Here is a 25,784-nt window from a genome sequence, read left to right as displayed (position 1 = left end):
GTGGATGATACTAGCAAACAGCTGACACAGAAATGAGAGAGTTCACGGGGGCCTTTATTACACCCAAAAGCACAAAGTGAAAATCCTCAGCATGAACCTGAATTCAGCTACCAAACCATGAGTGAGGCTTTGAGGCCTCAGATGAGATGTGATAAAGGCTGAAGGGTGAACACCTGAGCCAGGTGGCTGCTCCTGCTGCACCACTTGCCTGGACCATGAGATTTTGGTCACCACCAGGTAAAAGCTCATGATATTTCCTGGTGCCAATCATTACACATCACAGTATCATTTGCACTCAGCTACCAGGTAGATACATGCTTTTTGATGAAAAATATTAATCTGTGTTCAAGGATTGCAAATGCCTTCCCTGAGTTTCTACTTATATAAAAATTGGATTCTTCTCAGTGTTTTTTACATTTTAAAAACATATTTGACTCTCTATTTACTATCAGTTCAGAATCCCAGCATAATTTTTTTTTTTAATTGATTTTCCTCTTCTGTACTACTTATTTTGTGATGAAAAGGAATTAGAACAGAAATACTGGAAGTGCCATATAGCATTACTGGGCAAGGAGGAGAAGCAGCTGCAGGAGAGAGCACTGGTTAAGACACCTGAAACACTGAAAGGGCTTTCCACACCCCATGAAGGGGATGGGGAGCTCTCCAGATCTGCCTTAAGATACTAGAAGTTAAGACTTGGAAATGAGCTCCTTCTCAGTTGTTGCACATAGAGGATGCTTGAGTTTCTCTATTCTCTTCTACCTCTGAGGTTCATACCAAGCTTGAGATCCTTAGGGATGATGAGATGGAGAAGCTTGGTTTTAGCAGAATATTATAAAAGATGAGATCACCTTTATTAACAATATGATCATATTAAGTTTACAAAGTTTAAATCTAATATAACTTTTATTTTCAAGTTTTATTTTGCATTTATTTTTAGTTTGCTTTTATCATTATTATTATTTTTAAATCACAGTGCTGCATTTATAATGAAATCGCTGGGAAAGACCAAGTTATCTCTGCTGGAATTTGATAGGACAGTGGAGCACCTACTCAGAGACTGCCAAGTTATGATTCACTAAGCAGAGTCAAGGTTAGACCCAGATGCCAATAAAGATTCATTAAGTATGAAATACAATATCAGCAGTGTCTTTGTAATGACCTGAACGCTAATTTTGGCTCAGAGTACTCGAATTCCCCAGTGAGAGAAAGGGAAAGGGGAACAATTTCACAGCTTTTAGCCATAAATGTGATAATATGTAAAACATTTGAAAATATATTGGGAGCTGTGTAGAAGTGAGAGTAGGCAAGTGAAATACAACACTGCACATTAAAAGTGTTCAGCTACATTTTTCTTTTTTATTTTAAATCAAACATTTATTTGATTTAGGATATTCAATTATCATTTTCCTATCCATTTTAATTTTATTATGATTACTGCATAAAAAAGTTAAAATTATTTTCATTATCTAATTCATATATGATGTAATATATCAGCAGCCTAAACTAGCTTACTAACATTACAGCACTTAGAGAAAGGAATAAAAGTCATGTTTGATTTGTCTATTCTCAACTCTTCATAAATTAACAACATAAGAAAACTACTAGAAAAGGAAGGCTGTATTTTCAAAAGAAGCAGAATTGTACAGAAGGAAATACTGAGTTTAAAATGCCCTTTTTGAAGGAAAAATAGAAATAAAATAAATACAAGAACAAAATGAAGTCTTACCCCATTAAAAAAGTATATTAACCACTTTGTGTTTTTTTAAAATTTTATAGGCTCTTTTCATGCCAGTAGGTAATGCTTGTTTGTCTCCCAAAAAGCATTATAAGAAACTAATACTGAAATCAGACTGAATGAAATTTCATCCAGGATTTAATTTTATGTTCTTTTACTTTGGTCTGAAATTAAATGTTCAGTCACTGAGGATTGCAGTACAATTAATTTCTGGAGTAAAAATCACCACAGCACTTTCTCATTTCATTTCTTAAAGCATTAGTGCTTTGTAACACAAATAAGGGGAAATAAATAACAGACATTTATAACAGTTAATGAAGACATTTGTCCTGCAAAACTCTTTCTTAAATTCAGTCCCATTAGCAATAATTCAAATGTGCCGTTGCAGGCTGGTCCAAGCTTTCTGTGAATTCAGTTGCTGGTGCTAATAATTTCTGTCTGGACAAAGGTCCCTATTGCAATCAGGATGTCTCAGTCAATATGTTAACTGTGACAGACTGAATGCAGGGGATTAAGCAGGTTTTGAAACTAAATTATTTTTGTCACCACACACGTAGATTGAAAGAAAAACAGCCAAATTTATGTCCAAGATGTTTTCCTTTGTACCAACAGCAATGATGACACAAAAAAAGCATTTTATGTGATATAAAGAAAAAACCCTTTTAATTGTTTGAGGGTTTTTTTATTTGAATATATTTTACATATGGCATCACAAGTTTTTCTACATCACAGCTTTAAACTTTTACAGGGTTGCAATGAGTGACTGTGAGTTTAACTTGTCCTGTAAGTGCCTTGGAAGACTTACTTCAACAAATTAAAATTCACCAGAAATCAAGTGTACAATCCACATCAGCACGCACAGGGGTCCCTGCCTTTCAAGATTTGCATGAACAGCATGGAATTATCTTGTGTGGGAGCACAGTAAGTGTAGGGCTACACCAATGGAGCATCTGGCCCAGGACTGGCACGAAATTCTCCTGGAAGAAATGCAGTGTGTATGCCTACTTATAAATGCCAAGTCTCTGAATTCCAGAACAACGTTATACTTCCACCTGAAATGCTGAACATCCTCCTGAGTCCTGCTCTGCAGCACAGTCAGAATAATGCAAGATCAATTTGTGTCTATGAGAGGAAGCACCACGTTACACCACAATTCTCATCTTTGCTGCAGAGTGAAGCTATTAAAGAGTCCATTCATTCATGCATAATATATGAAAGGCTATATCTATGTTTGTCTTAGCTCTGCCATTTTAGATGAAACATTTTAGTTATGTCATTTAGAAAACCTAGAGTTTGTGTTCACTGCATCCTATTCCCTTTAATTTGGGGAATCCTCAGCAGGGGCAGCTGGACTTTTACAATTTTGCAATTACAGAAGATCATGTTTCTCCTTCACCTGCCACATTCTAATGAGCTGCCAACAGTAAAAACACATAGGCCTACAGATTGTCACAATAATATGTGTTATAAAAATGTTTTAAGAACATATAATATAAAAGTCATTGTTCTGTACTTCACTTTTTAATTATTTTTAAAGTGTGCTCTATTTCTCTGCTGGTATTGTAATAAAACCACATCCTTTCTGTGCCATCACCTGACTGTATCATTAGAGATTATGGAGATGCAACTACATTCTCTCACATGTTCCACTCATATTCTATATATATATACAGAAAGAAGTCTTGCAAAACTCAGTGTTGTACCTGCATGACAAAAACTGACTTCAAATCCAGTCATTAGAAAATTATTTTTTTAAGATCTTCTAGTAAACTGCTCTGTTCTTCCTTCCTTTATTGCAACATAATAATTCTTAATATTTCTTCAGAATGACTTTTTTCACCAAAGCTTTTTCAGTGTGGTAACACAACTCTTAAGTAATTGATGCTTAAAATGTGTATTCATAAATTCAGAGTGCAAAAGAAAATTAAAGCAACCTGGTTCTAGCCATGGGGAAGGACTGGAATCATTGCAAATTTCTTGCTCTCTTAGGGGATAGATAAAATATAAAAGCTAGTTATACCAGACTAAACCAAACTGCTATACCTTCATTTTGAGTATTTTGTAGAAGAAAATGCCAGTAGCTTTAGCTACAATTGATTAATTTAACTTGTTTTATTTCAATAATTTCTGGCATTCTGAAAGAGTAGGAGTCTTGTTTTCAAATCCTTACCTTCAAAATAAATACCTCATTTATACCCACACTGTATCTTGTGACCTTCTATCTCTTTCATTGTTACTGACAGCTGTAAAGTTCCCTTTGTCTTTTTTTCTTCCAAGGAAAGGTCCCAGAAAACCCTTGTGCTGGAAGCAGAGCCCATAAGGGCTTACAGCCATTGGCTCTTCAGCAAACTGCACACTCAGACAAGAGAAATGGAAAATGTTCCTGGAATTTCACCTCAAGTCAATCACAAAACAATCCCTTTGTGTTTTCCTTACATGCTCACAATGAGCATGTAAGTCTGATATGTTACATTGATAAATGTACAATTGAAAGGTGAAATCAGGTCAATATTGATTTCAACGGGTTTCCAATGGCAAAGATAAATAATTTAATTATGGGAGAAAATAAAAAAAAATCCACCATCACAGTTTAAAATTATCTCAGGAGCAAGGCAGAGGCTGAACAGTAGAATGCAAGATGAAGCACCACACGATGAATAACCCAGCAGTGCAAAGTAGACTTAACCATGATTAAGGAAACATAATTTACAAAGGATTAAACATAAAGAGGGAAGAAACTCAAGAAGCAAAATTAAAACATGCAATAAAATATTAGAAAAGCAGGAGAAATTCTTTTGAAGTAGCAAATGGCAAGAAGACAGCCAGACCACACAAGATATGGGAAGGGTCAGGCAGTATTGATACAGCATGGAACAAGCAAATTAATTGTCTCAGAGTTCAGAACAAAAGCTACAAAGCAGTGATCAGGAATTTTATAGTGTTTTTAATGAGAACATATGCTTAAAAAATAATAAAAAATAAAGAAGCAAGGTAATTAAATAATTTCAATGAAACTCCAAAAGCAAGAGTTACAATAGATTCTGGCTTCAAAAGTTCTATCAAGGCACTGATAATCCCTTTGGTGCTCACTCTCACTTGGAATTGCCTACAACAATTAACTAATCCCCATTGCTGCAGCTTCCTAGCCACACAGGCCTACTCCTTCACCATGAAAAACTGCAAGCCATTTGTTGGAGTAGTTTTTTGATATATAGCATTATATCATCAGGAGAGAAATGAGGCAATAAAATGTATTTCTCCCAATTAATCGTGTCCTCCAGTGGAGGACGAGGTACTGGGGAAGAGTTCAAAACTGCCACCTGCAGCCAGGAACAGAATGCAGGGTACTGCCTGTATCTCTGTACTACTACAGAGATGTAGATCCTGCCAAAAGAGGTGAGCATTATTTGATTGTTATTGGAGTAAAATTCACCTCTTTTCTTTCTGCTCACATCCATCAACATTCACATGTAACAAAGTTCTTTCAACATGCAAAGAGAAGACAGTAAAATATCCACTGAAGACCCCAGACTATTTTAAACCCAAGGCATCTCTCTAGGGGTTTATTAATTTTTTTTTATGTTTTGGGGTTGTGTTGACCTACTTCTGAGGGACTTTTATTTCACTTTTATCATGCAAAGCTCTGAGTTTCTCCTAAACATTGCTTTGGGTTTGCACAAGGCAGCCTGGCCAGTGCCACCTGCATGGTTCACTCTTCGAGCTGGGAAAACAAGGTGATAGATAAGGAGAAAAAAAATCCATGAGCATGCAGCATTTTTTCAAATAAAATACCATTTTTAAAATAAGAATACAGCAACACCCAAAGAACTGTGTCATAAGCTCAAACTACCTGATCTTTCAAAAACATGGCTTTCATCTAATAACTTTCTAGAGTTCAACTCTTCAAGTCGTTAACAGAATCTCAGAGATGAGATTGTCAGCACAGAGAGACACAAGAGAGCTCCCAAACTTTCTCCAGCAGTGGCCAGCAGTGATTGCTGGAGGAAAGAATATGAGAAATAGGATGAAAGCCTTTGTCTGTTTTCCCAGTAAATTATTTCAGCTTATGGCAATCAGCGCTTTCTGGGCTTCCTGATTTAAAGATTGTCCATTAGTATATTAATTAGCCACCTATGGACTCATCTTTTATGAATTTATCCAATTCCTTATTGAACTTCAGTCATAAATAAAGATCAAGAGGTTAGGGATTTAATTACTAGATCATGAGCATGGAGTTATCTAAAAGCAAAAGGAAAATAGCTATTCCCATTTCTATAACGATTCATAGTGACATTTAAATGAAAATTGCTTAACTTGCAAATCAAGGCAAAATTTCCATTTTTATATGTCAAAAATATTTCCATTAAGATAATTTAGTTTTCGTAAAACCATCTCAAAAGTAACACCGTAGTGATTTTTTCAAGTGTAAAGAAGTGAAACTCCATAAATATCCATAGATGTAACACAATTAAGATAAATGCAAAATTAATGACTCAAGAATTACTAATTTACTGGCACATTTACAAAGTGCTAAATTACTGTCTTACTACAAGTTGTGGGAAATGCGTGATAAAAGTATTATTTTACTGAAAAAACCCAGTTTTTTCAATATAATGGAAAATTATATGTAAATATAAGCCAATCTTTTTTAATAATAGATGTCATTCTAGCCTGCTCAGTTGTGTTAAAAAAGGAGAAAATCCCTGTGTTGTGCTAGCCCCAAGGGGTATCAAAACCAGAAACCCCATTGATGAAAGAAACCAAGGTATAAACCAGCAAATAAAGATGTTTACCAGGGTTCTCCCTTATCCTGTGCCAAAGCTTTACCAGTTACAGTGGTTTTAAACACTCTCTTATCCTCACACTTCAGAATGGAAGAATTAACCTGAGATGTCCCTGAACTTTTTTCTGAGGTCTAGAAAGTTGCCCTGTAATCCTCTTGGGGAGGCTGTAGTGTACAGTCCATGTTCTGATACACCTGGCAAGGGTGATGTGAAGCTACGTGAAATCTCTAAATGCTCCCTTAACTCTTTTTCTGCACACAGATTTTGCTGTGCCTTTTGCTGCAACATACCTTGCTTCTCCAGTTCCAGCTTCTTTTTAAAACAAAGACTCATGGGTACAGAGCCATACTTTCTTTTTTGCTTGCAAAACTATTGCTTTTAAATGACCCATTGAAAATACAGGGCACAAGATTTTTCTATAATGTAGCATTTCTGTAGTGCTTTGTGCCACAATGATTGCTGTAATTTAAACTTTATATTAAAAAAAAACCAAACAGACAAATCAATAACATTTCAATTCATAGTGTTAGTTTGGAACTGTTTATTTCTTACATGAAACACCTTTTTGGTTACAATTTACTCAAACAATTTGTCCTCCTGGAGTACTTGCACAGCACAAGAAGCAATCATCCAAGAGATGCTGTGCTAGCTTAAATGGCAGAGCATTTGGGCCAAGAATACATGGCTGTGTATCTACTTATGTGAAAGTAAAAGAAATTATAAAGTGACCTCTATAATTTATTGTTTGTTCCCTTCACTGCAAATAATTTTAAAATACGTACCAAAGGTAACGTGGCATAATTACATGGCATTGAAATCAAGATGCTCACAAAATAAATGACTACACTTGTTCTTACCGTGGCCCCAGCACCAAATGACACAGTGATTAGGATAATGTGAGCCACACAATATTCTTCCTTCCAAACATAAAATAAAATCAAAGGTGCCACTTTTTCTCCCCCACACAGTGATTTTTAACTTTGTGTCTTCTCAAAAGAGAAAAACAAACTCCAGCCCAGGTGTCAGGCTCTGCACCTGCTCTCACCCAAGTGTGCTGCGGTTCTTGCCAGAGCTGTGGGCCTCAGCTGTTCCTGCCACAAATCCTAAATCTACAACAGAAATGTGTTAGGATACTTTTGGCTGTGTACATGGAAACCTTTGCCTAGACATTTTTGTGAAACCTCACATTCAGAGTCCATCTTTGGAAATAGTTTGAAATCCATTAACATTTTAATTTTCAGCATAATTTGATCAATTAGTTAAATTGATCAACAGCAAGACTAGTATTTTAGTAAGAGTCTTTCCACCCTTCCTATCAGCCCTAAAGCTGGTTGGTCTCCAGTGTCACAGACTGAAGTACCAGAGAATTTGTGCAGAGGACTCAGGATGAGCCTTTTTGTCCAGCAAAATCTCAAATCTATCAATATGTGCAATGTGTGAGCCACCTTGCCTTATTCCCTAGGAAAATGAAGTTTATATTTTACTGAAGCTCTAGAGATTCAGGTTACTGATTTGAAACATTTTTCCTCAGACACCCACAGCTTGAGCAAGGAGCTCAGCTTTCTGCAGCTACCATGCAATAAGGAACTGATCACCTACAGGCAGAGGAAGAGATTCTCACTCTCTAGTACAGCATGCAACAGCAAAGCACATTTAGCCCAGCAACATACAAAATACGAGACCTGAAGTAACCTATAAGTAATTAGACAATTTCCCTAAACAGCTGCAGAGTCACCAGAATTTAAAAAAATCATACAAATGGGGAGACAGTTCAATATAGTCCTAAGTCATCACCACCCCTCCCAGGAGAAAATAAAAAGAGTAATGTCCATCATAAGATCCAGCTCATTCCTGTCTCCCATCTCTTTCCCGGGCCTAAACAAGTGTTTTTCATGTCATGCAATGAATCAGATCCTAATTAATCTAAGGGAAAGAAAGCTTCTCTTAGCGTTTTGTTTTGGGGTTTCTGAACTGGATAATTCTTCGGTCTTAAAATTCTCAGACTGTTCTGCACAGCTTTGCCACAGCTCAGTGGAGCAAAAGTAAAGGAGAAAAGAGAGGTTAGCAAGTACCTGTGGAAGCCAGAAGAGAGATTTCTTTTTTAAGAGCCATTGCCAGTTTGTAAGCCCATCAAATTACAGACCAGGACAATCCAGAAATCTAATATTAGCAAAAAAAACTTCAGCCTTTTATCAAAAGGAAGATTAATTTTGAACTGAAATTCTAGTTACAGTATCGAATCTGATGTTTTATTGCAGTTGTATTTCGACAGCTGTTAAAATACAGTTCAAAACAAAAACATTAACTAAATGTGTGGTTAATTCACTCTCCCTGGCTTTTCCAGGGAAAAAATAATAAACCCTGGCTTTTTCCAGGGGAAAAAAAGAAAAGAAAGCAGCTTATCTCATTCTTGGTCTGCTTTTGTCTCCCAAAACAGTTTCACATACCACCAGTAGTGATAATCCTGATGTTCTGATTTAATTCCAGCAGAAATTGTGGCCACCTGATATTCAATGCTTCTGGGAAGAGTTTCTTTACCCCCACCCATGTCAGCAGCTCCCTGGAATGATCAGAGAACCCATGAGCTGAAAGAGCACACTGTGGAGGTTGTGCAGCTCTCCAGTCTTAAAGAAAATGTTCAGCTGGGAGGAGCATGGTGGGTTTATTTTATAAACCTTTAAATTATAATTCTATTCAAATTAGGAGATAAACTAGTGTCCAGAGAAAGCAAGATGAGGAAGAATAACTTTTGAAGCAATAGGTGTTAAAAATCCAAAAGGTGGCAGAGCAAGGAAACGCTCTGACCACTGTTTGTCACGTATGGAATACATAATTTTTAGAGACATAAAAACTCAACTAAGCTAGAAGTATTTTAGATTAAACAGGCCTCTTCCTACCTAATTCCACTAGAGTCAAACTCAAGAAAGGTGGGAGTGAAGAGGATAAATGGGGTATTTGCCCTCAGTTATCTGTGCAGGAGGCTCTTCTGGTGCAGTGGCAGGTCAGGCTGAGCCAGCACACCTGACTGAGCACGGTCCCTGCTGGAGGCTCCATCACACAGATGAGGGAAGAGTTAATGCTCATAAAAAACATTAATGAGTTCTCTTTACACCTCTTTTCATTGAAATGCTTCTGAGCACTTCAAAATGAAGAATCACACAGAGATTATAGTCTCTCCTCCTCAAAATATTGATAAATGACTATTCATTAAATCCCTCCAAGAATGCTATTAACAGGCTCCTCCTGGCTGCTGCTCCTGGTGCTCCCTCACGCTCCACACACAGAGCACAGGAGCTGGCATCGTTCATGGAATGGCAAAAGGAGGCAGCAGAATGGAAACCTGCTCTGCACAGATGCAGGCTGAGCAATCTCTAAAGGAAGAGGTCTTTTTTATTACCTAAGCATTAAAGTAAATGAACTCAAGGTTTCAGAAAACAGGCTACTGTTACATGAACAGCAAGTTACAGCACATCTTCTCAAAAGAATATTTATAATCAATTAAAAATAAGTATCAATAAACCCTCTAAAATTGATATGACACTGAACATCTATCGTTTCTTTGACATAAAAGTACCAGTATTTATTTTTATAATTCCAACAAATAGATTCAATTATCCTTATTTACAACATGAGATCAGAATCCTAATTGAAAATTGAGAAGATGACAGTTGTGCAAGTGAAATTAAGTTTCAATTAAAACATTACTATTTGAAGTGACTAGTTTGAATACCACACTGAAAAGAAAGTTGGACAATATGACTAATTTTATTAAAATAATTAATGTTAATGTAAAGCACTAAAATATGCTAGTAGCTTAAAACACTGATAAGAAAGGACAAATGAAACTAATTTATCCGACTTCATTCTTCCAAAATTACTTTACTGTTTTTTTTCCTGCTGTCTGAAAAACTATTATATGTTGATTGCAAAATCTGAATATTATGTACTGCTGCAGTGAAGTCCAATACAGGAACTAATCTGTGAAGTGGCTGGATTACCTCGCTGTATTTTCACATAAATGCTTCACAGTTGAATGCACTATCTTTAAATACTTTTTCCTACTTTTCTTGGCACTGGAGGTGAGATCATTGTAATTGTCTCCAGCAGCAAATTCTTTGAAGTTTTCTCTACAAGTCCTAATTTTCCTCCTTTTTATCTTATGAGTATTTTTTTCTTTTTTTCTAAATTTGAACTTCAGGAAATTCACTAAATTTCCTAAGAATGACTAGATCATGGACTTTTTTTTCTTTCAGCATACAAACATTCCAATGTTTTAAAGACAGACAAAATTCAAAGATGGTTCAAATTGCTTTATTTTTTGTAGATACTTATTTCCCATTGTACCCAGACAATGAAAGCTCCACGTTTGCAGAGCTGTAGCAGAGTGTGCTACAGCAGTGATGAGCTGGGAGCAGGAATTCCTGGATACTGCATATCCTGTACATGACTCCCTGGAAATTCTGGCAAACACACATCCCTTGAAACATCTCCCTGAAGTTTTCACTGGTTTTCTTTTCATTCTCTCCCACTGAGCTTTTCTAAGTTTCACCTCTTCACCCCTACCAGGACCTGTTCTGATAACTCAGCTAACCTGGGTTTTAGGACATATGAGAGTTAAATACAGAATCAATGCACTTGGGCTCCCTGCAGTGATTCAGAGAGGTCTACAGACAGAAAAACTAACTTCCATTAAAGCTGTCTATTCCATATTTCTCCCATTACACACACAGAGCAGGTGTGAGGTAAACTGGTTGTCCCTATTTCATTCATTCCTCCTGTTGACCAGAAAATGCACTTGAGGACAGTCTGAGCTCTCCCACCACAGCCATGGGATGGGAATGAAGGTTAAGGAGAAAAGAATCCCACCCACACTCCAATAAAAATGGACTTTTTTCCCCCTTTCAGAGCTCACAGCACTATCTGTTTATAAATACACAAATTTCTTGGCAAGCTCAAAGAACTAAAAAACAAAGTAGCAATGTAGGATTTAGTTGATCCACACTAGAATAGGTTTGCCAATCCCTCATTTCTTGAAATCTTAAATTCTACACATTTACCAAAAGCAGTCTTCAAGCCCAATAGCAATAAAGAAGAAAGATATTTACTGTGCCTTTAAATATTCCCCAAATTATGACTATCAAAGTTATATATTATGCTATTGAATACTTCACTGCCGGTGGATTTCTATCCATCTTTTCATTTTCCAGTGTATTCTAATTTTCAAGAAAGTAAAAATAAAGCTCTTCACACTTTCAAGAACACAAATTTATTACTGACACATGAAGGAGACAAGTAAACCTATGAGCAAGTTTAAATGACACCAAAATTAAATAGCAACAATTACAGTTAAAATACTAAATGTGAATACAAAAATATTGCTGAAAACCTTTAATTTGTTAGCAGTAATTAACACAACTGTAGCCATCTCTGCTTTATTCATTATGTCTTTATTCTGTCAGTTAAAACTATTTATAGTGATACTGGGTTGATTCACCATAATTTCCTTCCACCCACAACCATCTATAATTTTTTCCCTCAGTAATTTTATAAACTTAATGTTGAGGTTCTTTTTTTTTTCTCATTTCCATCTGCAGATTAAAAAAAATCTTTCACACTATATTTATAAAAAAAAAAAAACAGGGGTCAATACAGCCCCCATTGAGCTGCAGCTGTAAAGAGTGAACACTGATATTCATTTTTCTTCTAATTCTTCAGATGCAAATTAGCTCGATGAAGGAACTTCATTTATTTTGTCTCTGACATAGTGAGCCTAGAAAAGTAATATGTTTTGACATTAAAGATCTATTTCTATTAAATTATATGAATATAAAATATGAATGATTGTTTGCTTCTCTTCTCAAGAATGCCATTCCCGATCTAGCCTTGATCAAAGTGATATAAAATCAGAATGAAAATACAGTGCAACAAAAAACACAGTGGGCATTCAAGTCAGTGCACATTTAAAACAGTCTCAAAAAAAAAAAAAAAAACAGTTCAAAATTCACCTGGAATATTCCTCACTATTGCCTTGAATAGGAATGGACTCACCACTAAGTTACACACTAAAATGAGTTAAATTCCAGGTACACTCAAGGAAACATTAAAGTACTTGGAGGTGGTTTGTAAATAAAGGCTACAATTCTTGACTACAGTATTCTGTATGAATTTTTTACTGAGCTTTCATACACCCTATGGAAATATTTTTTAGTGCTCTGAATACAGAAGTACTCTTTAGCAACTTTCACTCTCAGCTTTGAATTACTTGCCCCGATCTTTGTGCTCATCAAATCAAGTTAATTTTTCACTCATTAACACATCACTTTAAATAAAAATTAATTTATTGGCCAGAACACAAATTTACCAATATTTTCTTGGAAATATCTGAATGCAGTACATGTTGTTTAATATTTTGCTTACATATATATGTACATATATGTGCAGAAAAACAGTAAAAAATTGCATATGCATATTACTAAGCTCAAACATCTCAAACACATACATTATTTTAACTGTGCATAAACAGTATCATCTTAATAGTATCTGAAAAAAGCTTAAAGACTGGTGTAAAAATCATCATTGGAAAAAAAAATCCATTTCTCTTCATTGCAAATGTTTGTTAAATGTAAATGCTGATATTCTACTCCTTAGAAGAACATTTGTCCGCATGTGGAATTTCATGATAAAAAGCTTTAGAGTCCCAGGTTTCTCTAGATAAACCCCACTGGTTTACTGATGCATGAATGCACTGAAATTGAATTACTGTACAACAGCAATTACTTTTCACAGTACAGTTATAATGAGAATCAGCTTCACAATGAACACCAGGTAGCTATAGAAGGAAAAGTTAATAAAAAGAAGCCTCTTATTTGCATTTTCCACTGCAGCAAGTGTAGTTGCCTTAAAGAAAAACCATCCTTAACACTTGATTTGCCATCATAGCAGTGAATCAACAATCATTTTTATAGCACCTCTTTATTTGCAAGGAAATATTAATGAAAATCAAAATTTTAGTAGAAAGCTAAAGTTATAATAATTGCTTTTCAAATATTACCTAATAAGTTGGTTATCTTTCATTTTGCTATCTTTCTCTTCTCCCTAGGATTCAATTATTTACCAATATGCCAATAACTAGGAAAAGTAAAAGCACCAAATGGACAATTTTAACTCCACCTCTTTTTCACTATCAGGTTTGTTGCCGTGGTCATTTGTTACTGAGCATTGTCACAGTGCTTCATTCCCGTTCAGTTTCAAATTACTCAGGTCACTGAAGTATCATAAAACCTTCTAAAAATTATATTAAAAAAAAATCACAGATAACTTTAAGACTGTTCAAGCAAACTTCCTATGAATGAAATAACTGAAAGTCCAGGAAAAGCAGCAATACCTCAAGTGACAGCAGACTACACAAGGGTCTCAAAGGGATTATTTGTGTTTGGCTGTAAAATTAAAACAACTACTGAACGGTGCAGGAAACATTTCTGTGTCTGTCACCTTATGGGCAGTAAAATTTTTCCCATCTCAAGCATCATCATATTAAAAGTAAATGGATACATTTACCTTTGTCACAGATAGAAACAAAACACCAGCAGCATTGAATCAAAACCATAGATCAGGGATTTTAACTTAATTCATGTCACAAGTACTTCAAAATAAAATACAAAGTTGCCTGCCTGAAATTCAATCAGGTAGGGCAGCATTAGGAAGGAAATGGTTAACAGGAATATCCTGAACTGATATAAACCCAAGGTAAATAGTGAACACTGGGAGAAGGAGGGGAGGAAAAATGTTGCTTGCAAGGTTTTCCATCAGTAAGTAGATGACAAAAGGTTATATAATTGGTTTAGTACTTTCAGTTTTCCATTTATCATATGTATCTGACAGAACAAAAATAGGACAATCTGTGATAGGATAATTGCATACTGAAGGGTAATTCAAACAGGGAATGAATATGATAAAAATCACACTGAACCAACTAATCACTATGAAAAGCGATGAGACAGAAAGATAAAAATTCATCCAGAATATTAAGGGGGAGGAGGGAAAAGAGTTCACATATGATTAGTACCTTCAAATAAGTTCATATGTTTGAAAGCATCAAGCAGAACCACAAAAAAAAAAAAAAAACCAAACAAAAAAAAGCCAACTGAGGCCTATCCCAGCTGTCCTATTTTTATAAATCCAGATAATTCTTCTTGGCCTATTCTACAAATCAAACACTTTATGTACTATGAATTTCTGAACTTCTAGCAGATGTTGAAGAAGTATTTTTAATCCAAAACGCATTTGGATAAAACATTTTAATCAACCATGGATTTTGATGTCCATTTGAAACTAATTCACTCAGTGGTGTAGGGTAACAATTTGGGTTAATATTGGAACACATTTTCTGAGTCCTTGGATTTGCAGCCTCACAACAATGTTCCCATTATTTCTAAGGTTGAGGGGTATTTTTTAAGTTATTCTTCATTTAGTACTTCCTCCAACATCACCACCTGACATAACTCTGTATTCTATGTTTCAGTGCTCTTGCACAAATTTCCATCAAAAACTTTTGTCAAAATTCAGTTATTTTAGAGACAAGATGATCCAGTATCAGGATGGAACAGAGCTCTTAAGTGTACACGATTTTACTAATTCCCATCTCACCTCCCCAGATACAAGGGGGAAATTAGTTATGACAAACCAAGGATGAAATTTATACAAAACCTGCATTGTACAAAAGGATTTTGTCCTTCTCAGAATGCAAATTACTAAGCACTACATCGTACCAGAACAGAACAGGTCATTCATTACATCTCTAGCATCAAAAAGGACCAATTTATAAAATTATGCAAAAATTAAGAACTTAATTGGAAAGTATACTAAACATCATTTAAGATCATTTCTTAAAAGAAGTGACCTGTCCAAACCACACTTTTAGCTTCCTTTCCAAAGATGGAAACCTTCCAGGGAAGGCTCTGGATTTCAGTAACTTTTTCTGGCACTAAAATCCATTCACTCAAGATTACATGCACGATTTAACTTCACAGAATTCGGGCTTGTTTTTACTCAGAGCATGGTGGTCTATATTGATCCTGTATTTTCCTCCTTAGATAAAAACACAATCTGTATGAAGAGAGACGAAACCTGTTCTAAACATTTGTTATGAAGCTCTAATTGAGACTCAAACTGCTCTTCCCCACCTGCACTCCTCATTGATGGAATTCTATTCCCTCACCAGCCAAGTGTGCAGCTCGCTGGTCACTTCTAGCTCTAAACAAGTGCTGCTCCAAAATGCTTTGTTCCCATTATCATCTCAGGGGAGCAGTTTTCTCTGTTAAGAAACAAGGAAAAGAGTCCTCCCCCTTCCCCCAGTCAATATTCTTCAGGCTTCTGGAAGCTGTTGCACACATATTAAAGTGTAGTTTTTCCTCTGAAAAACACACTGTAAAAATAGCATTGCGGGGTTCCATGTTTATTGTCTTTCTCTGCTTCCCTGCCAAGTGTGCTCAGTTTTACAAGCTGAAATGTTTTACTTCACTGCCAACCCTGAAAATTCAACCTCTTAAACGTAGCCAAATTCTTTCCTCCCTTTGCACCATAACAAATAATACAAGGCTGAAGGCAGAATTGTAGCCTCAGCCACACAAAAGGAATCCCTGTCCTCGGGTGATACCTCCAGCTCCACGGTGGAGACATGAGGATCTTCAACTCAACTGAGCAGATCAGTCTGGCTGAAATAGAGCAGCTGATGGTAAACAGCATCACTATAATGTCCTGTGAGTTTGCTGACAGGGGTGATGCCACAGGAGCTATTGTTCCAGGCAGTCACCTCAATTTCAAGCAAAGAATAATGCAAAAGGAAGATTTGTTACTCTTTAGAACACGTGTTACAGCAAACTCCTATTTGATATAATAAACATAAAATTCTGAACTTTTTCTAGGTTTTATAGTAAGTCTAATAGACACCAAAGCTATTACAAAAGAAGGATCAGAATGGAGATGGGAGAAAAAAAAACAGAAAAGCACAAAAATTTACAGACATCCAGAGAGCTGTCTAGTTATTCAGTGATCATTAATAAGCTGCCTGAAGAATGATGTAGTACTTACCACAATTAAAGTGTTTACCATTTGAAGTGTTCGCATCTTTTTCCGAACTAAAGGACAGTTACTGAACTCAGACATTTCCCTGCAACACTATTTTTATAATAGTGAGCACTGAAATTAAGTCTGCTTTGGTTGGATATTTTAAAATCTACCATCTTAACCATATGTAGTTAGGTTTTACTGCACACAAGTGATATGTTACAAACTCATATTGGAACTTGGCAGTCCTAATCTCGTTGCACACCCTTACCTTTATCTATTGATGGTATAAATAATATAAATCTATTCTCTTGAACAGTGATCCTAAACTACTTCTGAATGCTTTAGCATTTCCACTTCAGCACCTTCAATTGCTAGTACAGCCTTCAGAGCAGAGCCTAAACTATATATTTAATTTTACATCACGGAAGGAAATAGCAGATTGATCTGCTGCTTACCCGTACGGCTTCAGACTTCTTATGAAACATTTCTTCCATATTCTTTGCTAACTTTTTCACAAGCTGAAGGCCATCAATTTCTTCTATTGCAACATCCTTCTCATATTCTTTGTATTTCTGGAAGAGGAAAAGAAAAATAGGGAAAAGTTACTCACAGGGAACCAGCTGAAATTTTGACAACTAATTATTCGTTTTATATTACACTTTGCTGACATTCTTCATTTATTTGATCTTTATTTGCGTGACAGAAGGCTGCTTTGTGCCAAGATGCTGTCATGGGGAGAGAACAACTGGATTAGAACCAGAACTCTGTTTAAAAAATAATAAAAATATTTATCTCATGCACTGTAGGAAAACGATAGCTCCCCTTCACAATGTTTAAATTACTTTTCCCCACAACTAAACAAGAGCCAAAAAAAAGTAACAAAATCTTATATCTCCTCCAAAAATCATGTAAAAACAGTGATACAATTGGCAATCCCTGTGCCTTAGCAACCTAGAATCCTCCTCCTCCTCAGCTGAACTTCCTGTAGATGCCTATTTCACAAGCTTTATACAATGCTTACATTATGAATACTTACACTACAAGCTTATCTAGACATGCTTAACTTTTCATGCAAGGAAAAGCCTAAGAAAAGCACAAGAACATGAGCCTTCATCCAAACACAAGCATCAAAGCATCCTTTATCCAATGTGATGAGTGCTGCATTTCACAATGCGAATAACTCAGAATGCCTAAGAACTAAAAATATATTCAAAACAATTTTTACCCTCTATTTTTTGCACATCAGTACTTTCTTTTTTCCTCATTAGTGTTTACAAGGAAGCTTTGTAAAAATTAATTATTAAAAAGAATTTAATGCTGAGGACATTCTTCTTCCCCACATTATTCCACTGCAGCCTCTACTCTAAGAAATGTTGGCTTCCACTCTGGCTGTCGTTTGCTTCTCTCTCTCTAAAACATGCACAGTTGTGTTGAACTAATCACTGTCCATCACCAAACCCCTCACCTCATCACAACCCTGCACCTCCACGACACAGTAAGGGAGAAGGAAGGCACACCTGCCTCCTGCCAATTAGCCCTGTGTGCCAAAAGTATCTCCCAAACCTCTACAGGAGACTCTTGGGTCAACCCACAGTATTTGAGTGAAGAAAATTAAATGGTATCATTAAAAAAAAAAAAAAAAATCATTGAAATTTGCCTGCAGAATGATGATTCTTATAGAACCCCAGAGAGAAAATGAAGAGTAAGGTGACCAAAAACAGTGGTTCAAAGCACCTGGGTGAATATTTAAATGTTCAAAACAGTGAATAAGTCAGGACCAGTTATGTCCTGGCTGGTGATGCAAGAACTCTTTTGTTAAGAGAATGCCTGCACATGTTGTACCCATTTCCCCTAATAAAACTAATTTTCAAGGTAGACTGACACTTCATACTTCCTTTAAAATTTACACTTCTCTGTAAAAACTTGTTTTGATAATGAAACAGTATTTAATAAAACATAATTTGCAGACAATTTCAGAACAAAGTTAAAAAGACAAAGTTGTCAGTTAATATTTATAGCATTTTATATATATATCTATGTAATTTCAGCAATAATTGAATTTTTCCACATTATTACCTCTCATGAGCCTCTAGTCTGAGACCTCAGTAGCAATATAGCAACCTAAGAAACCTCAAACAAACCCCTTGCATTTTTCTCCCTCGAGACAGGCAGGGAGATTTGGGGTTTTTGCCCTCTTTGATCTGCACTTAGATACCAATAACAGAGTTCTGATTTCAATTCTTGAAGTCCATTTATGTCATTACTAGAGATAAAAGTGATTTTTCTAAAATAGAAAAATACACTTTTATTTTTTATTCACTGGAGAAAATAAAAGAAAACAAGAGACAATAGAGGCAAACACTATTGTAACAAATACCATGATAAAATGCAGTAAATGATCAGTAAATTGAAAACACAGCAAGTTAATTAATGATGTCAATGTCTGTCCACATCCCACAGGATTTGAAGCTTTGGAGAATTTAAAACAAATCAAGTACAAATTTGAATCACTTATTTCCAGCTGCCCAGATCATGTTCAACATATCACCTCTTGATAAAAATATTTCCTTTAGACTTGACCTTTGAGTTTTTAGAAAGTATTCTAAAATGCATCACTTGAAGAGACAGCTTTCAGGTCATCAGATTTATTGATTTAAGCTTTGCCATCGAGTGAAGAAAGCCAGGCAATTATTCACTGTGTTTGCCTGAAAACTGAATGGTGCTGTTGAAATCCACATTTTCTAGGCACGCAGAATCCTACCACGTGGTCTATTAGGCTCTTGTGAAAGCATATTAAAAAGCCACGCTTCTCAATGTTGAGTAACTGGTGCTTTTGAAAGCTAAAAATATCTTGCACTCAAAATAGATGTGAATGATTTCTTAACTCATAATTTATGATCTTATAATTATGCTAGTTTATAGTAAATAAACACATTTCTTCATAAATCAAATGCCAAAGTTCCAACACAAAAGAATACATTGGAATAAACAGAAGATATTATTTCAGATCCATTTGAAAAGACCCCACATCTTGCATGATGCAAGTCTACTCACTTGCTGGAAAACTTCAAGAACATTTGCAACAAAACTAGGAGAGCTCGGCCTGCAAGACCCTGGCAACGAAGAGGTTTATGTAATATGTATTTTATATTTGGCATTCCATTGTCATAAAAAAGTACTTCTCTCATTTTTTCAGCCATCATTGGAAGTTTCCAAAACAGGAAAATTATGTGGTTGGAAAAAACTTCCAGCTGTTTTTGCTCTCCTCGTGCCTGGAGGGGAGAGGTGCAAGCCTGACTGGGTGTGTCTGTGCCCTGCTCTCACTCTGCAGGATGCTGGGGATTTCAATTCCATCTATAAAGAACCTGATTTTGTAACAGCTCTCAATGCAAGAAACCTGAACCACACAGGATAGTGAAACAACACAAAACCACAATAAAACCACAACAAAGGCAATCATTAATACTGCATTCTCTTCCTTTCACTGCAGAGGCTGTCTAACCTCCAGACTTGCATCCTTTCCCCACCACTAAATTTTTACATATTAAATTTGGATTTAGTTTCAATAAATTAAAACAGCAAAGACATAGTCCCTTTGAAATAAATTTGAATTTGTTTTTAAATGAATATATTTTATTTTGATGTCATCTTGAGAAAGCAGCATGACACTATTGTTCCAGTTAACCAAAATGAGTGGTGAAAAAAACAAGCTTTTGGGCCAGGTTCTTGCAAGAGTTGCAAACTGCTTTGTTGTACTGCTACTGTGAAGGTGCTCATACAAGCAATGCCTTAAATTGCCATTTCCCTTCCCTGTAACAATAATGAAGCTGATGTTAAAGCTGTTATTTTGTTTTATTAAATAAAAAAATTCAACCCTTAAGTTTTTTTAATATTCCCTAATTTTACTTCATTAAAAGATACTGATAATTCTCATCATTTGTAACATAGGCAATAATACATGTGTCTTGTTATTAAAAGGAGAGAAAACAGCTCTAACTTTGCTGTAAACAATTTACTTGCTTAAAAAAGAGCATGAAATATTAGAGTCATAGTTGGAAATTTCTTCTGATAATTGAATTTCCAATTGTCTAGATGATGAAGCAGATACAACTTCTGATTTCCTGCATTATAAAAAAAAAATACTTGAAATGCTGATTCTGTCTGCTTGCAAAAATCAGCATTTGGTAAAAAATTCTCTAGAGAGACAAGAACATTTATCATTTGAGAAAGCCCACAAAAAATACATTATTTCTTCAGTATCTGTTTTGCCAGATCATTTCACATAAGCACTGGGGGAAGACAGACAGTATTTCACTGTCAGAACCCTTAATGCTTTTATGTTTTCCACTGGTTTAGGTGTGGGGGTTTTTTCTTGGTAAATGATCATCTAGAAATAACAAACCAAAAAGCAATCTGTACAAAACTCAGATCAGAAGTGTTTAATGCAATCTAAATATTTGGCACTGAAATAACAACACAAACACACACAAACCAAAAAGTGCTAGCAAAAGAAACCCAGAGAACCCCCCAAACAAACAAAAGCAAAACAAAGCCAAACCACACCAAAACCCACAGAGTTTGAGCGAACAAGGCAGGAAAAGAAGTCCACTCTCGAAGCAAGACTGTTGGCTACGTGTCGAATTTTTTTCTCTTTGTTTTTAGTCTAAAGAGAAACATGATCTTTGTGTTCCTATTTGTATCTACTTCTATCAAGTTTTATCAAAATCAAGATATTCACCTTAGTGCTGTATACAAAAATATTTCAAGTTACTTACACGTGTGCACATCGTCCTCAGTCTCAGTCTTTCAAAAGGGCTCTGGTTGCTCTGTACATCTGCAGAACACTACACTCATTTATGATGAAAATTCTTCCCACTCCCTGGGATTTTCAGAGCCAGTAAATACCACTACCATCCTGATTAAAGAAAGGAATTCAACAGGAATCTTGTAATAATACTTTAAAAGTCATCTCTCTGTGTTGCGTATTTGGAACGGTTATTTGCCTCCAAGGTGCATTCATAGCTCTATTGCAGACATTTCAAATGTTGCTGGTTGAGAGATTTTGTCAGAGGCATGCTAAAACTATATGTGCATATATACATTTTATGTTTTATAATGAAAAAGCAGAACCAGCATGCATATGGCAGATCAAATATCCAATCTCTCCATTGTTTCCATGAAAAAATTAAATGTGTGTTTACTCCATGCCATTTTCAAAAAACCACTTTCAGATGTTCAAGCCTCAACATTGTGAATGTAAAGTGAGATTACAGAAACATACACTTTTGATTAAATCATCAACTTTTGATTTCAATTAATATCTCTGGCCCAGTAGAAAGGCTGTGCTGTGCAGTGGTTGAACTGTTTAGACTCGTTTCACTCCCTCTGCCATGCAACTCCTAACAGTGACTCCCTTCAGTGCTGGACTGAAGGGCCACAGGAGTTAATAAACTGATTAGAATTATTTTGATTCTATACTTGAGATGCCCCAACAATCAGATGTAATTAATGAGACTGAAAGGCTGCAAAAAAGCTCGCAGCTGGTACAATTTGCAGCTCTTAAAGCAGTTTCTTTAGTTACCGAGTCAAAAGTTATGCCACAGTTCTGACCATATTCTTTACCCCTAAACACATTAATTTATCACTCAAGTTGACTTTCCTAACTGAAGTAGCCTTGAATTTTTATGTCAAGTTCTTTTAAATTGTAGGGATCAGAAGGTTGATAATAAACTACTTTTCTATGCATGAAGAAATTCTTTTTTTCTTTCAATAATTTATTCTTCATGGCAATCTAACATTAAGCCCCTTCATTTTTCTTTGCTTCTCTTAATGTATAACTGCTACATATAGGCAAAAATCTTGTAAAAGAAAGGCCTTATAATATCATGGCTTAGGCCTGCTAATTTGGCTAGGTGCCGCTAACAGTTAATCTGTTTGTTCCCATGAGAAAAAATAGTAAAAATTAAAGTCAGTCAGCACAACGAGTTATTCTTGTGAGGAAAATAAGTTTGCACCTGCAAAAACAAAAAATTAATCCCACAAGAATCAGTGAAGAAGATATGTAAACAATCCAAGAATAGAGAAACTTGATGGACATGTGAAATACCATTTACTAACCAATAAATTGAATGCCAAGAAAAACTACTATCCAATTAGAGTTAAACACGAAGTCTTTGAAAACTCCATAAAAATTAGTTATGTGAATAAAGAATTGTCTTTTCCTGCATGAAGAAACTGAGTCCCACCAGCTTACTACTGCACCATATAATGATTTTTTACATGTACTTTTTTTTAGCACAACTGCACAAATTTTTTTTAAATGTAATTCATTCAGAGTGTTTAAAAAAATACCTCTTCCTCTTTGCACTTTATGTAGGTTTCAGTTTTGTGGGCTTTTTAAATTATAAAACCCAAAACCTGCCATATACATGGAGCAAACTCAAAATATCTCATTAGTTGCTGCCTTACCCCATTAAGTTCTATTGAAATTTAAAAAGCTTTGCACATAGCAGGGACTATAGACAACATGGCTTTGAGTTTTTGAATCAAAACAAATATAAATTACTCTTCATCTGGAAAGTCTATCACAGCATTTTATAAGCCAATATCTATGTTCAAATCGATGGTACAAAAGCGGTGACCGGTCAAAGCTTACGTGGCTTTGCAGTGCTTTACAGTACAGCACACGTCCCTTCTGCATGTGGGAGATGGTAGAGCAATTCCCAGCAGAAGATTTAAAACTATCCAGCACAGCCTCTGAATGCCTCATTAGAGCTGAGGGGTCACTAACCATGTATGCACTGCTGGAATAAACCTGACTGAAGCCAAATAAGAAACCTTCTCCAGCATCACATGTGCCTGTGAGTGGGAGCTTTTCCACTGAGCAGAAGGGTACTCAGATGGCACAGACACAGCAGAGATATCAAATACAGATGGTGCACGCCTCCGATAGACTCATCTGTGAATCTCTTATTCCTACAAGATTTGTCTTTTCCCCTTATCACACTGACCCCATGGTGGGGTGGTTTTGTTAGAGTGCCACTGTTATGCTGCTGTCTGGTCCTCCTGACTCCAAAATGTATCCATTCAGTGGAGCAACTTTAACAAAATAAACAACTATGGGGTTTTTATTTTGTTGCTGTTGAATGAAGTTATTTTAGTTTAGAGTTGGTATAAAGTTTTTCATCCACAGAGTTTCAAAGACTTTATAAAGCATATATCTATCAAAATCTTCATGTGGAAGAGGATATTGGGCTATCCTTAAATTCATGTGCCCAATGTCACACAACAGTTCAGAACCACAATGAGAACAAGCTCTCTTGGTTTATTCTTCCAGTGCCCTGCTCAATAAACCACAGACAACTGAGATAACTAACTCTTGATCTGCATGGCAAGATGAGTCACAACAGCACACTTCTCCTCACCTTGACATTACAGAACTCCTTAGTAATTGAGAGTTTGTGTTACACCACATTACACACTCCTATTAACCTTTCCTGAACCTCTTTGTGTTGATGAAATCCATCAGCAATGCCCACAGTGATGGCACACTCATTTTCTGCAGAGAAATTCTCACTCACTTCATCAAACAGCTCCTAGGAGCTCTGGATTAGCCTGTCGCACTTGACTCTTGCACACACTGGTGTCTGAGGAATTCCTGTCGCCTCAAAGCCCAGCTTGATTACTTCACAAAATACACTTTAAAAACAAAATATTGAAATATTTTTTGCATACTATTTTACTGTGATTAGCTACTCAACTCTGTACTTGGTATACTGTAGCCAAAGATCAGCTGTCCTGGGAAATTTGTTAACATCAGCAGACTTGACAAGGATAGTTACTGCTTTCCTTGCAAAATAATTTACACATTAAAATCACTGCAAGGGCACTATACCCCCAGCATATTTAATCTTTACAAAGATATTTACTTCTGACCTATTTTTACCTCATGGCTATATATGTTAATTCTACTAAATCAAATCCATTAAAACATTAAGCTGAATGATCATCAAAACCAAACAACCCAACTCCTGATTCAGCAATATTCCTCTGCCCCATGTGAAATGCCACACAAGGTGTCTCCTTGAACCTTTCACAACTAGATATGTTTATATCTATCTATATATAAACATATATAGCATCTAAATAACCGAGAATGTAAACAGCATAAATTGGAGGAGTCCTCAATACAAGCCTGGTTAAAACAGCTGAGCTAGTGCAGAAGATAAAAGCTACTCTACCACAGAGTATTTCTCATGACAAATACAATTTTAGAAAAGCATTCACATTGGCAATGCATAAATTATAACAGCTAATAAATAAAAAATATAAAGAAGTACACTCCAGGAGGTACAAATGCGTGCTCTCTGAGATTAATTAGGTATTTTAAATTTTACTCTAAGTAGCTAACAAAAAAAAAAAATCACCACAAAAGGGTGATCCAAATAACTAGTTAGGCAATCTAATTCCAAGCAAACAGAAATTGGAAATACATTGTCACCTTTCCCTTTAACAAAGTTGCTTTGGTCAGTGGTAAGCAGAGTAACAAATGTTTGGGAAGGTTTGCCTGGCTGCTGCCTCCAGAGCCCCATGGCAGAGGCCAAGGGCACTTAGGACTTTTGCAGGAGGGTCACCTCACCAGCTTTCCTGAATATTAATTTAATCATAATTTAAAACAGCTGAAAAAGCAAACTATTGTCTTGCAAATTCTTTCAGACACCTGAAACATCTCCACAGGCCAGCAAGGATGTTTCAAAAGCCAGTTAACAAAGGCTATTAAAAGCTGCTTTGGAAATATATTTCACAGAAACTCTCTATACAATTACCCACACTTTTGCTTCTATTTTAGAAAAGAACATAAAGCCCTCATTTAAACTGAAAAAGAACGTTCTGGAACTGCCCTGGAGACTCCTTTTTCGATAAGGCTGTTCTCAATACTCTTGAAAACTCACTAACAGTATTTCATATGAACCGCTTTACATGAGGAACAGAACACCTATCAGTATAAATCTGCAGAATTAAACATGATCCAGAGGGCATGTTCATCCAAGGTAAAGCCTTCACTGTACTTTCAGGTGAAAGTAAGTATATTAAAAGCATGTACAACTAATCTGCTCCTTCCAAAACACTGAAGCAATCTGAGAATGCAATCTTTTTGCCCTGGACACTTATTCTAAGCCACTGAAGACTCAGAA

General features: G+C 35.9%; 1 protein-coding gene across 1 annotated transcript in view; it reads right to left on the bottom strand.

Moving 5' to 3' along the window:
- The window catches only part of CACNA2D3 (calcium voltage-gated channel auxiliary subunit alpha2delta 3), a 387,704-nt gene that overhangs the window by 284,245 nt on the left and 77,675 nt on the right, over positions 1-25,784 (bottom strand). The window contains exon 3 of the mRNA XM_088061797.1: positions 17,046-17,162. Coding sequence (XP_087917923.1) covers positions 17,046-17,162 — 117 coding nt within the window. The remainder of the gene's footprint in view (positions 1-17,045; positions 17,163-25,784) is intronic.

The sequence above is a fragment of the Pseudopodoces humilis genome, chromosome 13 (assembly GCF_049639895.1).
Source record: "Pseudopodoces humilis isolate 2021_Gansu_Grassland_sample_001 chromosome 13, ASM4963989v1, whole genome shotgun sequence".
Taxonomy (NCBI): domain Eukaryota; kingdom Metazoa; phylum Chordata; class Aves; order Passeriformes; family Paridae; genus Pseudopodoces; species Pseudopodoces humilis.
Note: the sequence above shows the minus strand (reverse complement) of the source record. Positions and strands in the feature narration are given on the sequence as shown.